Here is a 17,005-nt window from a genome sequence, read left to right as displayed (position 1 = left end):
ACACAGGCGCTTTTCTATGCATGGCACTGTGCTTGGCAAGCAGGGAAAAGGCCGTGGCGCCGACAGGAGCGCCAGTGGGTTCTCAAACAACTGATTTGCAGGGGCTGCAGGTGTTAGACCCCCCACTAATCAGATACTGAGGGGATAGGTCATCAGTAGTAAAATGTCAGAAAACTTAAGTTAGTTGGAGAGTCCTAACAGTCACATACTCAGATCACAAGGACCATTGGGCCACAAATTAATCCATTGAATGTACAGGTTCATCTCAATAAATTAGAATATCATCTAAGAGTGAACTTATTTCAGTAATTCAATTCAAAAAGTGAAGCTCATGTTTCCTATAGATTTATTACATGGCTTACAGCTAATGAAAAACCAAAAGTCAGGATCTCAGAAAATTAGAATATTGTATAAGATCAATAAAAAAAAAAAAATTGAATACAGAAATGTTGGCCTACAGAAAAGTATGTACAGTATATGCACTCAATATTTGGTCTGAGCTCCTTTTGCACAAATTACTGCATCAATTTGAAGCCGCACTGCTGGGCAATCAAGCACAGCGAAAACATTGTTACAGCAGTAGGACCCCACCGATCTGATAGTTCCCCTATCCTATTTTTCTGGCAGCCCTACAGCGACTGAATGGAGCTGCAAGGCGCATACTTGACCAGCTGTTACATTCATTTTGGGGTATGGGGCTACCCCCAACAATCTAATTATCCCCTATCCATTTACCACATCTGAATGCATTTAGTTATTGAAATGTTGTTTGTAAATTCTGTTTAGAATACTCCTCCCCCTGCCAAAAAAGGTGACAATTCCAAAATGTTTCAATATGCCTTTAATTTCAGTGAAACCAATTGTTTAAACTATAGTTATTATGACAGAACATCTTCACATTTGATGCAAACATGAGAGATCAGTTACAAAAGTGGCACAGTTGCAACCTTTTCACTATTGGAGGGTCCAGTGGACAAAATGCTTTGCAAAGCGTCTGTGGTCCCTTGTGTAAAGGATGTAAACATAAAAGTTAAGATTTAGTAGCTTCATTCAGCTCAAACTGCACTGCAGTTGTGAAAACACAAAAATGTGTCGTGTCACAAAAACAAAAAACTAAACGCCCGAAACACAAACAGAAATAGCAATTAATATCTTTACTTGCAGTCTTCCCAATACAACTCAACAACCTTGCATAACTAAAGCTATATACATAAATGCTGCTTACAAAGTTTTCTAGTAGCTCTTAACTAATAAATATTAGGCTTTATTTTCCAACTTTCAGTGGGTCAGTGTGTGTCATGTTCTTACAATCTCATTTACAGGAAGGACCAACTAGAACATTTAGGTAGTATGACTTTTTATCGGGTTCCGGCTGCATTATGAATTGATGGGGGACTATCATGGTCCGATAGGAAGGAAGTGGTGGCAGCAGCTTCAGGAAGCAGAGATGCCAGGACATGGCGGCACACGGGGCACGTTCCAGACTGGAAAAAAAAAAAAGACATATGTAGTTAGTAAGTAATCTTTCTGGCCTTTAAGCATTTTAAATCACTGGTATTTAAAAGGGAATTTGTCAGCATGAACATGAAGTATAACCCGCCATCAGCATGCACAGATGTAGCCAGTGTTATGTTGACACCAGCTGTGCCAAGATGGTCACTTTAACGTCATTTGTTGTTGTACTATAATGTCTTTTTGATGCGTTACTGCTCTACTTGAAGCTTACATTGCTCTACCTGAAGCTTGCTGTACTAAGGGGCTGCTGAATAAGTGGAGTTAAAGAACCTGAGTTTAGGACAAGGAGCAAGATACTAAGTTTTGATAGATTTTCCTTGTGTGTTGTTGGCTTGATTCTAGCTAGTCCAACTACAGCAGACAGGGTCAAAATCTTAACTCATATTTACTGTTTTCCTTCTTTACTGTTCATCCCCATTTCAACATGTGCTCCATGGACAATGCTACTAAGTGTGTGTCCTGTGCAATGTATGTGTGCCCTGAAGAGCCTTTCGAGGTTGAATACATTTGCACGAGATGCAATCATGTTGCATATTTGGAAGCCCAGATCTTAGATTTAAATAAGCAACACTTGAAACACTTAGGGGCATTGCAAACCTGGAGAGAGACTTAGACTTAACTGTGCAGGCACTGGCTGGGGTCAGCGAAATGAAGGTGGGAGGAGAATGGCAAGATCAGGACCATCAGATCAGCAGTTTGGTTAATGTAGGAAGAAGGGGTAGAGGGAAAAGTGCCAGGGAGAAGTTTGGCTTATATTAGGGATGAAAGCCCAGGGCCAGCAACACTGCAGCAGGGCGTCTCTCATAGCAACCAGGAGGATGCCCCTTGCAGGAAGGATGGGAAAAGGAGTGCAGCAAAGGTCAGGCAGATGCTGGTGGTAGGGGACTCTATTATTAGGCGGACAGATAGGGTAATCTGTCGCCGAGACAGTGAATGCCTAACAGCGTGTTGTCTGCTGGGTGCTCAGGTTTGGCATATTGCGGATCAAATTGACAGATTGCTGGGTGAGGCTGGGAAAGACCCGGCGGTCATGATACACATTGGCACCAATTAGAAATTCAGGGGGAGATGGAAAGTCCTTAAAAATGATTTTGGGGAACTAGGAGAGAAGCTCAAGTCCAGGACCTCCAAGGTAGTGTTTTCAGAAATACTACCAGTGCCACGAGCGTCACTAGAAAGACAACGGGATCTTAGTAGTTAAATAAGTGGTTCAGAAGCTGATGCAGGAAGCAAGGGTTTGGGTTCATGGAGAACTGGGCCGACTTCTCGGTCGGTTACAGGCTCTACAGTAGGGACAGGCTGCATCTTAATGGGGAGGGTGCAACTGCCCTGGGGAAAAAAATGGTTAGACGGCTGGAGGAGCTTTTAAACTAGGATCTGGGGGGTGGGTCATACTAATAAGGGAGTAGATAGTGTAGATAGAGTGTGGGATATAGGAGGGGACTGTGGGGATTTAGTGGGGGCTGGGGTTAGTGAGGAAAGTAGGGAGAAGACTGGGCAGAACTATACACCGATGAAAAATTAGATCTGGTGGTAACTAGAACCTGTTACAAACATCAACCAAGGTACTGTAACCCAAAAATTCACTTCACAGGTAATAGTAATTTAAAATGTATTTTCAAAAATGCCAGAAGTCTAGCTAGCAAAATAGGGGAGCTGGAGGCTATGGTACTAGAATAACACAGATGTAGTTCGTGTGGCTGAGACATGGTTGGACACTTAGCATAACCGGGCAGTAAATATTAATGGTTTTACACTATTTAGGAAAGACAGGGTCAATAGAAAAGGAGGAGGTGTGCGCCTGTATGAGGAGTGATCTGAAGACAAGTGTAAAAGAGGCAATTGTGGGCCAGGATGGGGAGGATGTGGAAACGTTATGGGTGGAAGTTCAAAAGGGATAAAAACACTGAAAAAAATACTTGGTGTAATCTATAGACCCCCTAACATCACAGAAGAAATAGAAACGCAACTGCATAATAGAGTGGGCTGCACAGGCTGGTACAGTGGTCATAATGGGAAATTTTACTTTCCCAGACATTGACTGGGGTAATGATTCCTCCTCCACCACAAAGAGGAGAAAATTCCTCAACTTGCTGGGCCAGTTTGTATAAACTACCACTAGGGGCGATGCTCTGTTGGATCTGGTATTTTCTAATGATGCAGAGCTTGTTAGAAAGGTTCGAGAAACACTAGGTAATAGTGACCACAATATAATTATACTCCCCCCTAAACTATAAGAAGCAAACTGTCAGGCAGAGCAAAGACACTACATTTCAAAAAGGCTAAATTTCCCTGGGTTGAGGGCAGCATTTCAGGGCATATATTGTCACATAATAATACTTAGGATAAATGGGAGCGCTTTAAAGCCACATTGAGTAATTGCACTAAAAAATGTATTCCTTTAGGTAAAAAGTATAAACGGATAAAATTAAACCCCCCATGGCTTACAGCAATACTAGGCGGAGACTGGAGCTGTGTTCTTCTCCCTGGCTGTGAGCGCATCCAATAAGAGCGCAACGCTCATAGCCAGGGATTATGAGCTCCTCCCTGGCTATGAGCGTTGCGCTCTGATTGGATGCGCTCACAGCCAGGGAGAAGAGAACCACACCAGTCTCCTCCTAGTATAACCAAGTCGGCTAATTAGAATATAAGGCGCTGAAATCAACAGGGGACAACAGTGGTCTTTGAAAAACAAATTATAATAAATGTGCGATGACATCAGTGGGGGCCACCCTATAAGGTTAGACCCTTATTAACACTGAAGAGGACAGTATACTACTACAGAGGGATCTGGATAGATTAGAGGCTTGGGCAGATAAGGTTTAACACTGACAAATGGAAAGTTATGCACATGGGAAGAAATAATGCAAGTTCATTTATTTAAATTTCTGCTCATTCCGAGCTGTGACATCAAGGGGGTGGTCCTATCAGTGACTGGCAGCTATCTGTATACACTTTAGAGCAGGGAAGGCCGCCAGTCACTCAGAGGACACCCTCCTTTATTTCAAAAGCCAGAAAGAACAGACGTTTAAACGAATGAAATCACTTCCCTAAACTATACAGTGGATATAAAAAGTCTACACACCCCTGTTAAAATGTCAGATTTCTGTGATGTAAAAATTAATAATTTCAGAACTTTTTCCACCTTTAATGTGACCTATATACTGTACAACTCCATTGAAAAACAAACTGAAATATTTTAGGTAGAGGGAAGAAAAAAAACATAAAAATAAAATATGGCTGCATAAGTGTGCACACCCTTAAACTAACACTTTGTTGAAGCACCTTTTGATTTTACTACAGCACTCAGTCTTTTTGTGTATGAGTCTATCAGCATGGCACATTTTGACTTGGCAAGATTTGCCCACTCTTCTTTGTAAAAGAACTCAAAATCTGTCAGATTGCGAGGGCATCTCCTGTGCACAGCCCTCTTCAGATCACCCCACAGATTTGGCTCTGGCTGGGCCATTCTAAAACTTTAATCTTTATCTGGTGAAGCCATTCCTTTGTTGATTTGAATGTATGCTTGGGGTCGTTGTCATGCTGAAAGATGGAATAACTCTTCATGTTCAGCTTTCTAGCAGAAGCCTGAAGGTTTTGTGCCAATATTAACTGGTATTTGGAACTGTTCATAATTCCCTCTAGCTTAACTAAGGCCCCATTTCAAGCTGAAGAAAAACAGCCCCAAAGCATGATGCTGCCACCACCACCATGCTTCACTGTGGGTATGGTGTTCTTTTGGCGATGTGCAGTGTTGTTTTTGGGCCAAACATCAACCTTGGTTTCATCATACCATAACACCTTTTCCCACATGCTTTTGGGATACTTCAGGTGTGTTTTTCAAAATGTAGCCTGGCTTGGATGTTTTTCTTTGAAAGAAAAGGCTTTCATCTTGCCACTCTACCCCATAGCCGAAACAAATTAAGAATACGGCAGATTGTTGTCACATGTACCACACAGCGAGTACTTGCCAGATATTCCTGCAGCTCCTTTAATGTTGTTGTAGGCCTCTTGGTAGACTTCCAGAACATTTTCTTTTCGTCTTTTAATCAATTTTGGAGGGACGTCCAGTTCTTGGTAATGTCACTGTTGTGCCATATTTTCTCCACTTGATGATGACTGTCTTCACTGTGTTCCATGGTTATCTAATGCCATAGAAATTCTTTTGTACCCTTCTCCTGACCGATACCTTTTACCAATCAGATCCCTATGATGCTTTGGAAGCTCTCTGTGGACCATGGCTTTTGCTGTGGGATGCGACTAAGAAAATTTCAGGAAAGACCAACTAGAGCAGCTGAACTTTATTTGGGGTTAATCAGAGGCACTTTAAATGATGGCAGGTGTATGCTGACTCCTATTTAACATGATTTTGAATGTGATTGCTTAATTCTGAACACAGCTACATCCCCAGTTATAAGTGCACACTTATGCAACCACATTATTTTAGTTCTTTTTGTTGTCTTCCCTTCACCTAAAAGATTTCAGTTCCTTCTTCAATTGAGTTGTACAGTTTATAGGTCACATTAAAAGGTGGAAAAAGTTCTGAAATGATTAAGACTACTTTCACACTTGCATTCAGAGCGGATCCGCCACGACGGATCCGCTCATATAATGCAGTCGATGGGATCCGTTCAGAACGGATCCGTCTGCATTATATTGTAGAAAAAATTCTAAGTGTGAAAGTAGCTTCAGACGGATACGTCCAGAATTTACATTGAAAGTCAATGGGGGACGGATCAGTTTGAAAATTGAGCCATATAGTGTCAAATTCAAACGGATCCGTCCCCATTGACTTACATTGTAAGTCTGGACGGATCCGTTTGCCACCGCACGGCCAGGCGGACACCCGAACGCTGCAAGCAGTGTTCAGGTGTCTGCCTGCTGAGCGGAGCGGAGGCCAAACACTGCCAGACTGATGCATTCTGAGCGGATCCGCGTCCACTCAGAATGCATTAGGGCTGGACGGATGCGTTCGGGGCCGCTTGTGAGAGCCTTTAAACGGAACTCACAAGCGGAGCCCCGAACGCAAGTGTGAAAGTAGCCTTAGCTTTGTCTCATTTTTTTACATCACAGAAACCTGACATTTTAACAGGGGTGTGTAGACTTTTTATATCCACTGTATATCCGTCTGCTCTATCCCCTGCAGTTCTCCAACATGCTCCCTACATCTCAGATGCCATGTTCAATGTGACAGGTTCATTAAAGTTAGTTCGGTAGCAGTACAGATGATCTTCCACGGTTAACACAAATTAATTTACAAATGTTCAGGGAAATAGGAATGATTTTACTCACAACAGTTTAAAATGACATTTCTACAATGTAGAAATATACTGAAGCAGCGAGCAGAAAAAACAAACTTATAGAATGTGCACAGCACATGTAGAAAAACGTCTTTGTGAAGCTAAGACCTAGGAGTAATATTAGAATGAATCTCCAACTTTTAAATCTTGGTTTATGCATTGCCCTGATTTACAAAATTCCCACAGAAGCCCTTTTTCTAACAAGTTAAGAGAAGCTGGCAATGCACTGAGCAGATCATTAGGCTGGCTTTACTCTGAAAAAGCTGCTCAGCTAAACATGTGAAACTAGATAACAAATTATTAGTACATGGGATTAATTATTTGTTAAATCAAATCATTATCAATCCTACAGGAAATACCTAAAAGGGGCTGATCAAGATAAGTTCTAAAATAGCTTAAAATAATAATAATGAATAAATAAAATGCTACTTTCAGCCCTCTGTCCATTATTCTCTGCGGTGCTGGCTCGGTCCCTTGCCACAGTTTGTCCACAAACCAGTGATGTGCCAGGATGCTGCGCTAGACTAGTGCTGCAGAGAATTGCACTGGAGAAAGGTGCGAGTACGAAGTATTTTTATTTTAAGTCGTTTTAAGGCCGGTCTGAGATTTCTAATTATCTTAGACAACCCCTCACGTTATTCTCTTGCTTCTCAGAAAGGTACACAATGGAAATTGTAGTGAAGGTAATCTTTTAAGTTTTAACCAGTGCATTACTTACTTTGTTCTGGTCCTTAGCCGTGTCATGTGATCGACACTGACCCTCCAACTGACACAGCATCTTATGTGTGAACAGGAAGTCAGTTTCTCTATTCATTCCTATGAAACCGACATTCAGGCTCCCACAAGAATGAATAGAGAAGCTGGCTTCTTGACTGAATTCCTGACATTTGCCTCAGTCAGTCAGTTTCATAAACCACAGTAAGCAATGCAAACATCTTCAAACATCTGCACCAATTCACATTATAACAGTGTTCTTTTTTGAGATAACATTAAGCAGAAATATTCATTATTTAGGTCTCTCTGAACTTCTTGAGACACTGTGGCCCGCCCAGAAGCGGGCTGTCACAAGCAGGCTAGAGTGCCAAACTCACCCCATTGAGAAAGAGATGAGAAGAACTTTAGGACAAGTTTATACTATCTACAAGAACACTGGAGAAAATTCAGTGGCTACACAGGACTGCTCTTCATGGGAGCTGTCACCTGCTGCAGTCCCTGACTGTTGCTATGGATTATATTGAGCAGTTGCTGAATCATTCCTTTAGGCAACTAGAGTTGATCAGACACTGGTCCAAACAGCCGTTCCAGCATAAATATTTCCTTTTGCTAGAATTGAACAATTAATCAATAATTAAAGTAGTATTGCTCCATTCATGAGCAAGATGGGAATACTAGTAGTATGAGGCTGTCAAAGGTGGCGGGGCTACAGAAACAGCTGTACATGCTGTGATACGCTGTGCCCCGTAGCTCCTATGTCTATAGAAGTTACAGAAACAGCATTGTTCATCCCGCTCGGCCGTTTCCATAACCAGTCTGCCGCTTACAGTGGGTATTCAGATCTGAATTACAGATGGGAATACCCCTTCTTTCCAATATACTTATGTTATATCTCAATTTATATGAAGTATACCACCTTGGTGATTGGAATAAAATGAGTCACCAAAAGGTTAAAAATGCTAAAGTACATTATACAATAAGGATGAGGAAGTCACCCAAAATGTTAGTTATTTTTGACTTACTACTAGTTATTCATTTGTAGGATACTTACTTTTTGTAACCACAATGTCACACAAGGTTTATGGAAGAGGTGGTGACAAGGGAGCTCTGTTAATATTTCATCTTTGATATACTCGCTACAGCATATGGCACAGCACTGCTCTTGACCTACCACTGAAACAAAATAAAAAACTTAATGCATTTCATCCAAAATGGGGGCTGTTTTATGCCACATCTGGCTATGTTTACCAGCTCTCTATTTGCTTTCAACAAGATGAAAGATTTCTGGAGAAGGGTCATTGATCCAGGGAGTTATTGTTGTGGATTTTGATGCAGGTTTTCCCAGATATCAACCTTTGCATTACAAAAGGAGGAAATCCGCACTAAAAATCTGCAGAAACAATTGACATACTGCAGATTTCAAAATTTGCACAGCAGATCAATTTCTGTATGACGAACATACACAAAGTGTATACAAGTATTGTCAAATCTCATTCACTTTGCTGGCACTGTATTATGCCATTTTTGTGAAAGAAAATCTGCGCAGAAAAAATGCATGTAATCCGTAATGTGTGCAGGAATCCCAACACAGCTGGCACCCAATGTATGGAGATGGGCTCAGGTCCTGAGCTAGCAGCACACATACATGTACTTCATTGGTCATTGAGGGTTTTATGATGTATGCAGATTGGTAACTGCTCCATTCAATATAATTCTTCAGGCCTCTGTTTTCCTCACAAAAACTTGTTCATGCCAAATGCAGCACTAGACTTGCATTTTGATTTTGCAGTTTGCTCATCAGTGTTAATACCCAGATGTGTGCATAAGAATGTAAAGCACTGAACTCCTAAGCAGTAGGGCTCATGCACATGACAGTCGTCTCAGATCCCCATTTTTTGCGAGTCGGATGCAGACCCATTCACTTTAACAGGGGCGCAAAAGATGCGGACAGCACACCTTCTACTGTCTGCATCCATATGTCCGTTCCGCTCCACCTGAAAAAAAAATATAAATAAAATAGAACGTCCTATTCTTGTCTGCACTACGGATAAGGAAAGGACAGTTCTATTATGGGACGAATGTTACGTTCTGAAAAACAGAACGCACACCTCCTGTATCCGTGTTTTGCAGATCTGCAATTTGCAGCACGTAAAACAGGCTACAGTCGTGTGCATGAGCCCTTAAAAGGGATTGTCCCATTTCGCCAACTCCAAGTAGGCTGAGCTTACAGAAAAAGCAGAACGGGAACACGCTCTGCTGTTTACCAACTCAAAATTGCAGTTAATGGGAGCTAGGCAAACAGCATAGCAGAACAAGGTATGATGTTTCTGTAACTCCTGGAGTTATAGAAGCATTATAGCGTGTTCCGCTACGCCATCTGCGTAGCTCCCATTTACTGCAATTGGAGGTACAGAAATAGTGGAGTGTTTGAACGCTTAACCATTTCTGGGTCGGCAAGTAGCCACATCTCATCATGGAAACTGAGATGGGATAATAACGCCATTAAAAATGAGTTATGAAATTTTACCGATTTATTGCCCCCGACCATTTAGTAGATATCTGTTTACATTAGAAAAATCACGGTCACTCGAATATGGACGCCATATTAGGACAGAAAACAAGCATCTCACTCAACCCTATGCTGCATGCATTTGCAGAATACAGGCTGCAGTGAAGTATGCCACTGATCTTCTGACAGCATTAGAAGATTTAATCACCATCACAAATGACCATTTCCTGAATTGGGCAAAATTATGTAAGAAGCCATTCAGATTATGGCTATGTATTAGGTTGCTTATAATGAAAATCCCTGATATATTAAAGCGACTCCACAGATGTAGCTTCACTTTTTAGGTAATGCAATATGCAGCTCTCCTTTAACTGCAATTCAGTGTCCCCACCCAAAAACTCCTGAATTATTTGATTTCAATCTTACTGTTGTGGTCATCCGTGACAATGATCTGTGGGAGACATTCAATGCTTTCCTTAGTAGCTGGCGGATGGGCTTGTTCAACATCTACTGTTAGAGACTCCAAGTGTGCCAAAGCAGTCTATGGAAACGAAGACAGTCAAAATAAACATGAACAAATTCAAGACCAGGCAATTGCAATGTGCGTCACAGAAATGTCATGACCAGGCGTGATCAGAGGCACACCGTGTGGATTGTAATAAGATGATGGTTTACATCCAGTAGAAACATGATTAACAATTAAAATCTACAGGTTATTACTAGAATCTGAAAGAGATTTTGACGTTTTTTTTTTTACGGATGACCTATTCTCTGGATACCCGGAACCACCGCCTATCAGCTGTTTGAGAAGGCAGTGGCGCTCACCGTAGTGCCTTGGACTTCTCAGGTTTTTCCTAGGCACGTTCAGTCACATGGCCTAGGTGCAGGTCAGTCCAATTGAAGTGAATAGGGCTGAGCATTGATACCTAGCACAGCTGCTGTACCTGGTAAGCTGAGAGAAGGCCGCAGCGCTGCATTGTCAAACAGCTTATCAGCGGGGGTTTTGACCCGTACCGATCAGATAGGTCATTAGTTAAAAACTGATGGAAAACTCCTTTAGCGGCAATCGTCAGAATGTTCAGATTAAAGTAATAGAGGTATTTTACTATGGCTAGTGTGAATTTAAAGAGGACCTTTCACTACTCTACAAACGAAAAACTAACTATACCTGTGGGCAGAGCGGCGCCCAGGGGTCCCCCTGCACTTACTAGTAAGTCTGGGCGCCGCTCCGTTCTGCCGTGTAATTAGGGAGCTCCGGTGTCTGCGCTCCCTCTGACTGATTTCTTGTAGGAGGCGTGTCCCTTGCTGCACTGCTGGCCAATCGCAGCGCACAGCTCATAGCCAGGCTATGAGCTGTGCGCTGCGATTGGCCAGCAGTGCAGCAAGGGACACGCCTCCTACAAGAAAACAGTCAGAGGGAGCGCAGACACCGGAGCCTATACCGGGCGAACGGAGCGGCGCCCAAACTTACTAGTAAGTGCAGGGGGACCCCTGGGCGCCGCTCTGCCCACAGGTATAGTTAGTTTTTCGTTTGTAGAGTAGTGAAAGGTCCTCTTTAACACTCAGTTGCTCCCCCAATCCCATATATCAAATTGTATACATTTTATATATTTATTTACTTTATAGGATCATGTGGACAGCTGCTTATATACCAGCTGTTCACCTATTCCCATGCCTGAATGCCCACAGAAAAATCTAACATTTTGGAAGATCACATTTTATATTTTATACTTTGGCAAAATGCTTTGGTGCTTTATGTAGTGGAAAATGAGAAAACTGTGGAAAAATACTTTTTCCTTTTAAAATTTAACATAATTAGATTAACCAGATTTTATTTCCCTTATTTTTTATTTACGGTCACAATTTTTTGTAATTTTATTTCCCCCCCCCCCCTTTTTTATTGCCTGTAGGATGCACCTTAACATGATCCGTGTTACTCCAGATAATTGTGATCTAATGGTTATTGGCCATTAGATAACTATTAGTGTCTATAAGCCCGTGACTTCACTGAGCAGTCATGTGTTTCTGTGGTAACGGCCCGAATGCAGGAAGAAAGTTTCATTGCAAAACCCAACACTTGCTCTGTGCGTATTCTGTGAAGGGGAGGCTCATCATTTCAGCAACCTGTCACTTCAGGAGAATTAGCCCGAAATGGTGTCAGCACAGTCTTCTTAATGGCAGAGCGCTGCGCAGCACAATCTGCCATTAAACAGGATCACATATAGCACATTTACATTGCTGTCACACAAGGTCTATACAGTAGCAGTGTAAAATGCTAAAATGGCGAACATTAAAGGGTTAATATAAAGTCAATTACTGTATTTTTCGCTTTAGAAGAGGCACTTTCCCCCCAAAAGTGTGTGTGTGTGTGTGTGTGTCTTATAAAGCGGATACTAGTGAGCGCTTCCATTTTAGAAGCGCTCACTAGTATGCCTTAGGTGCCGGGAGTGGGGGGCGAACCGCCAAAAGCGCTTGTGGTACTCACCCTCCCCGGTCTTCCTTCCTGGGGCCAGCGCTTCACTGTCCTAACCGCATACAACGTCAGGAAGTAGTGTGCACACTATGACCTGACACTGCATGCAGTCAGGTGATAAAGCTGCACCGGCTGGGAAGACAGGGGAGTGCGACTTCTGCCGAAGGTGGAGAGGAGCTGCAGCGCAAGACAGGTAAGAGGAGGTTTTAATTTATTCTGATCTGAGGTCTGAAGGGGTCTAACATTGAGGTCTGATTGAATGTCTGACAATGTGAGCTGATCCTAGGTCTGATGGGGGGCTGACCGTGTGGGCTGATATGATGTCCTGATAAGGGGGTCAGAATGTGATGTCATAATATTTATGGGGGCCTGATCTAAAGATCTGATGAAAAAAAAAATGTTTTCCTCCTCTTAAACCTGGGGTGTGTCTTATAAAGCAAAAATACAGTAGTGCTAGAGGCATTTCATCTATTAGCAAATAGTTGTACCCACAATATACAATACCACATACAGGCGGATTGAAAAACTAATTTCTGTATTAATTTCATACAACATTCACAAGATAAAAATTACAGTAATACAATACAAAGTACCTCCATAGCCTGTGCAAGTCGTTCTTCAAGAGCCATATAAGTAAGAAATTGAGAATCCATGTAAGACATCGCTTGAGCTACACCAATACCATCTCCGAAGTCATCCAGCAACCTAAGGAGTAAAGTACCAAAAAGAGCCGTCAGTCATTCTTAAACCCTTTTTCTCATACTGCTCTGTACAGCTAGACATAAAGAAGTCTATGCAGTTATCCTATTCAATGCACCAACAGGGCAGTATAAAACTGGTGACAGCTACCCTTTGGTGGATAAAGGAACACCTATGTAAACTAAGATGACAAAACCTCTGTATTTGACTGAAGCCCTTAAAGGGGTTGTACAGCTTTTGGACATTTTTGCCCATCTCCGCAGCAATGTACCTGTTGAAAAGAAAATCATACTCAGTTGCTCCCACACTCCATTCTGGTTCCCCGGGCATGACTGACTTCAGAGGTGACATGTCCCAGCAGTCATGTGCCAACTGGGGACAAGCCACTACTCAGGCCAATCATTGGCTGCAATCGCTCACATAACGCAGCCCGTCCACAAGTTTACAGTCTGACACCAGAAGTTAACCTTAGCCCTACTCCATAAATAAGCCCTAGATACAGTAAGGTCCTCCAGCGCTAGATTATGTTGCATAACATTGGTGACATCACGAACAAGGAGAATAGGGTTACGGTACTGTACCTAGCCTTATATACGACGGTAGCAGGAACCATCTACTCACCCAATCACTACTATAGATGAGTTTACTGCCTCCTGAGATACCATAGCATAGAGAGGGCACAGTGCCACTGTCAGAGTGGCTCCAGAGTCACGCCTCCTCAGTGCAGAAAGGAGATAGGGCAGGGTTCCATTGCTATTATTATTGTAACCCGAAGGGTTAAACAGAACCATAGGGCAGGAACACAGCATTGGGGGGCAGGAGAGGATGTTTTTTTTTTTTTCCAACAGGTATTTCCAACAGGTAAAACAAGTTGTAGGGATTCAGCAAAAACATGAGCTGAGCAATACTTTAAGGCCTAGTTCACACGAACGTATGGCTTTTATAGTTTTTTGCGGTCCGTTTTTCATGGATCCGTTGTTCCATTTTTGAGTTTCGTTTTTCCGTATGCCATGTACAGTATACAGTAATTACATAGAAAAAATTGGGCTGGGCATAACACTTTCAATAGATGGTTCAGAAAAAACAATGGATACGGAAGACATACGGATGCATTTCCGTATGTGTTCTGTTTTTTTTGCGGACCCATTGACTTGAATGGAGCCACGGAACGTGATTTGCGGCCAAATATAGGACATGTTCTATCTTTCAACGGAACGGAAATGGAATGCATACGGAGTACATTCCGGTTTTTTTGTGGAACCATTGAAACGAATGGTTCCGTATATGGACCACAAAAAAACGGCCCATACACTCGCAAAAAAAAAGTTTGTGTGAACTAGGCCTAAGAGTATGGTGGGTTAGAATAAAAGAATTCAAACGTTCTGCAGTGAGAAACGTTCTGCAGTTCTGTAAGAAATATTTTATAACGATTTTCTATGGAGCTCCACATAACATACATGACACTTTTAACTTGCTATGGATACACGTATGCACATTTGGCCTACCTCCATTCAACGTCCAAGTCTTCACTCATACTTGAATCATCTTCTAAATTATTATTCCCATCCAAAATAAAAAATCCTGGAGGCAAATAATGGGTTCCAAGCTCATTTTCCTCATCTGTGCTGCTTTCAATGTCCTCATGATACTGTAACCAAGGGATTTCACCATCTTCCAAAGAATTTTGCTCCCTAACAGGAAATTTAGAATACAGATGTTACAGTGGCCGACACGGATAGTCTGTAGACAAAATAGATTCTCAGATGAAAGAGTAAATACCCCTTAACATATATGGCAGCAACTTTTCTCTTCAGTGCCAAAAATAATTTTCACAGATTACAAATCATCAGTGTATGAATACATTGTGGCAACCCAAAATCTGAATTGTGTGATCTGTATCAGCATAAACATAAATCATTTTATTGCATTCCCTGCTCCAGTGAATCCTTATTCTTAGTACGACTGTCCTCCAATATCGGAAGGTCCTTGAGAAGCTGAGGAATGAGCGATGGGTTGATCCTGGGGGAGATTTTGGATTTACTGGTTGAAACTAAAGCAAACTGCAGACAAAATGTTTAAGGATACACACTTGGCTTGATGGGAATAAATAATTGTACATTTTGTTCTTGGTTATTATCATGATGTCAGACCTTGAATAAGGGTACTCAACTTATCTGCAGCGGTATGAGGAAAAATAAAAGTAAATTGATGGATGTTATGATGGTGCCACCAGTAAGTGGAGTCCTGTGGACTACATTCCCCTTGCTTTCAATGGAATGTTTTATTTCCTGTGTGACAACATTCTGCTTGGACATCATTAATATGGTTAGGGCCTCCCTCATAACTCAAACGGTCGATTGTGCAATAAATAAATGAACCCCACTCCACCCCTCGTGAACATGGGTTTTACAGGATTTTAGATGATCAGAATTTGGGCTGAAAACACAACCCCCATCAATTTCATTGTGGACCCCAGTACTGGTATTGTATGCCCCCTCCACGTGCTAATGTGTCATGCCTCTGCAGACACCTATTGGGGTAATGAATGGCCTGTTAGTGGCCACAGAGGGACAACAGAAGTGGCAGGGGAACACGGTATGCAACAAAATATTGCAGTTTGTTATTCTTCCAGTTTGAACTCAAAATGGTATTTAATCCTGAAAACCCATCTAAATTACCATTTTTTAATGGCAAAAAGTACTAGTTTCTGGAGCAAGGCTAGTGTTATGAAGTGGGCCCGCTGCTGGTGACTGCTTTTTCACTAGTGAGAACAAAAACATCCACTGAACTGGCAAAATAGGAGACGCAAAAGACTGACTAATGGTTCTGCGGAATCACAAGACGCATCACGTTTCCTCTAAAAATGATGGGACAGACTCAGTGAATCCCCCGAAACAGCCATACAGACTACCATGTGATGAGAAGCATGTGATTAACACAACAGGAGAAAGACCATGCCACAGAATGGGAAAACTCGTCCTATTCATACTCACTCACTGATTAGTACAACGCTACAAAATACGTTGGCGTGACATCAGCAATGTGAATTTTTACTCTACAGTTATCATATAGGCATAAGTTCTCCAGCTCGGCCTCCAAAATCATCTCTCCAAGTTAAAATGAGACATTAGAGCTGGAAAAGAGCAGGAAGAGATTCACTTACGAGCGCATTGTCTGACAAAGAAAATTGTCAATTAGCTTTAAAATGTTCCAAGCTCTTTGCTGATTGCAGAGCAGAAGCGCATCAATCTCATCCAAGCACACGGGGGTCTTAAACCCGAAATAACACACCCTTTCTTCCCAGTGTTACTACAACTATCCATCTTCAATAGCGCCACAGAAAGAACAATGCAACAATCAGCACACTGATGTGAGGACTCCAGGCCATGCACCATTAGTTTTGGTCGCTATATGTGACAGTATAAGAGTCTTGCCAAATATAAACAGCCCCCTTCTTTCTATGAGGAAAATCAGGCGCTTTCACTATTTTATACATGGATAACTGATAACCCAGTCTTCTAGCAATCCAAAACTCACAGCGTCCATTACTATTAGAGGCTCACACTGGTTTTGCACAGAATGTTTGCTTTTTCGTGTCTTTTCCTCTATTCATATATTCTGCATTTAAAGAGGACCTTTCACCTGGAAAAACAATGTGAACTAAGTATGCTGACATGTAGAGGGGCGCCCGGGGATCTCACTGCACTTACTATTATCCCCGGGCGCTGCGCCGTTCTCCCGTTATAGGCTCCGGTATCTTCGCTCTGTAAGTTATAGTAGGCGGTGTCTGCCCTT

General features: G+C 42.1%; 1 protein-coding gene across 4 annotated transcripts in view; it reads right to left on the bottom strand.

Moving 5' to 3' along the window:
- Positions 1 to 823: 823 nt before the first annotated feature.
- The window catches only part of PJA2 (praja ring finger ubiquitin ligase 2), a 77,761-nt gene continuing 61,579 nt past the window's right edge, over positions 824 to 17,005 (bottom strand). For all 4 annotated transcript variants that reach the window (XM_044275948.1, XM_044275950.1, XM_044275949.1 and 1 more), the window contains 5 exons: positions 14,716 to 14,901; positions 13,105 to 13,216; positions 10,465 to 10,579; positions 8,581 to 8,702; positions 824 to 1,484 (listed from right to left, as the gene is read on the bottom strand). In XM_044275948.1, the coding sequence (XP_044131883.1) occupies positions 1,359 to 1,484; positions 8,581 to 8,702; positions 10,465 to 10,579; positions 13,105 to 13,216; positions 14,716 to 14,901 (661 nt within the window). In that variant the 3' untranslated portion in view covers positions 824 to 1,358. The remainder of the gene's footprint in view (positions 1,485 to 8,580; positions 8,703 to 10,464; positions 10,580 to 13,104; positions 13,217 to 14,715; positions 14,902 to 17,005) is intronic.

This window comes from Bufo gargarizans, chromosome 1, assembly GCF_014858855.1.
Source record: "Bufo gargarizans isolate SCDJY-AF-19 chromosome 1, ASM1485885v1, whole genome shotgun sequence".
Lineage (NCBI taxonomy): Eukaryota > Metazoa > Chordata > Amphibia > Anura > Bufonidae > Bufo > Bufo gargarizans.
This window is presented reverse-complemented; position numbering and strand designations above follow the sequence as displayed.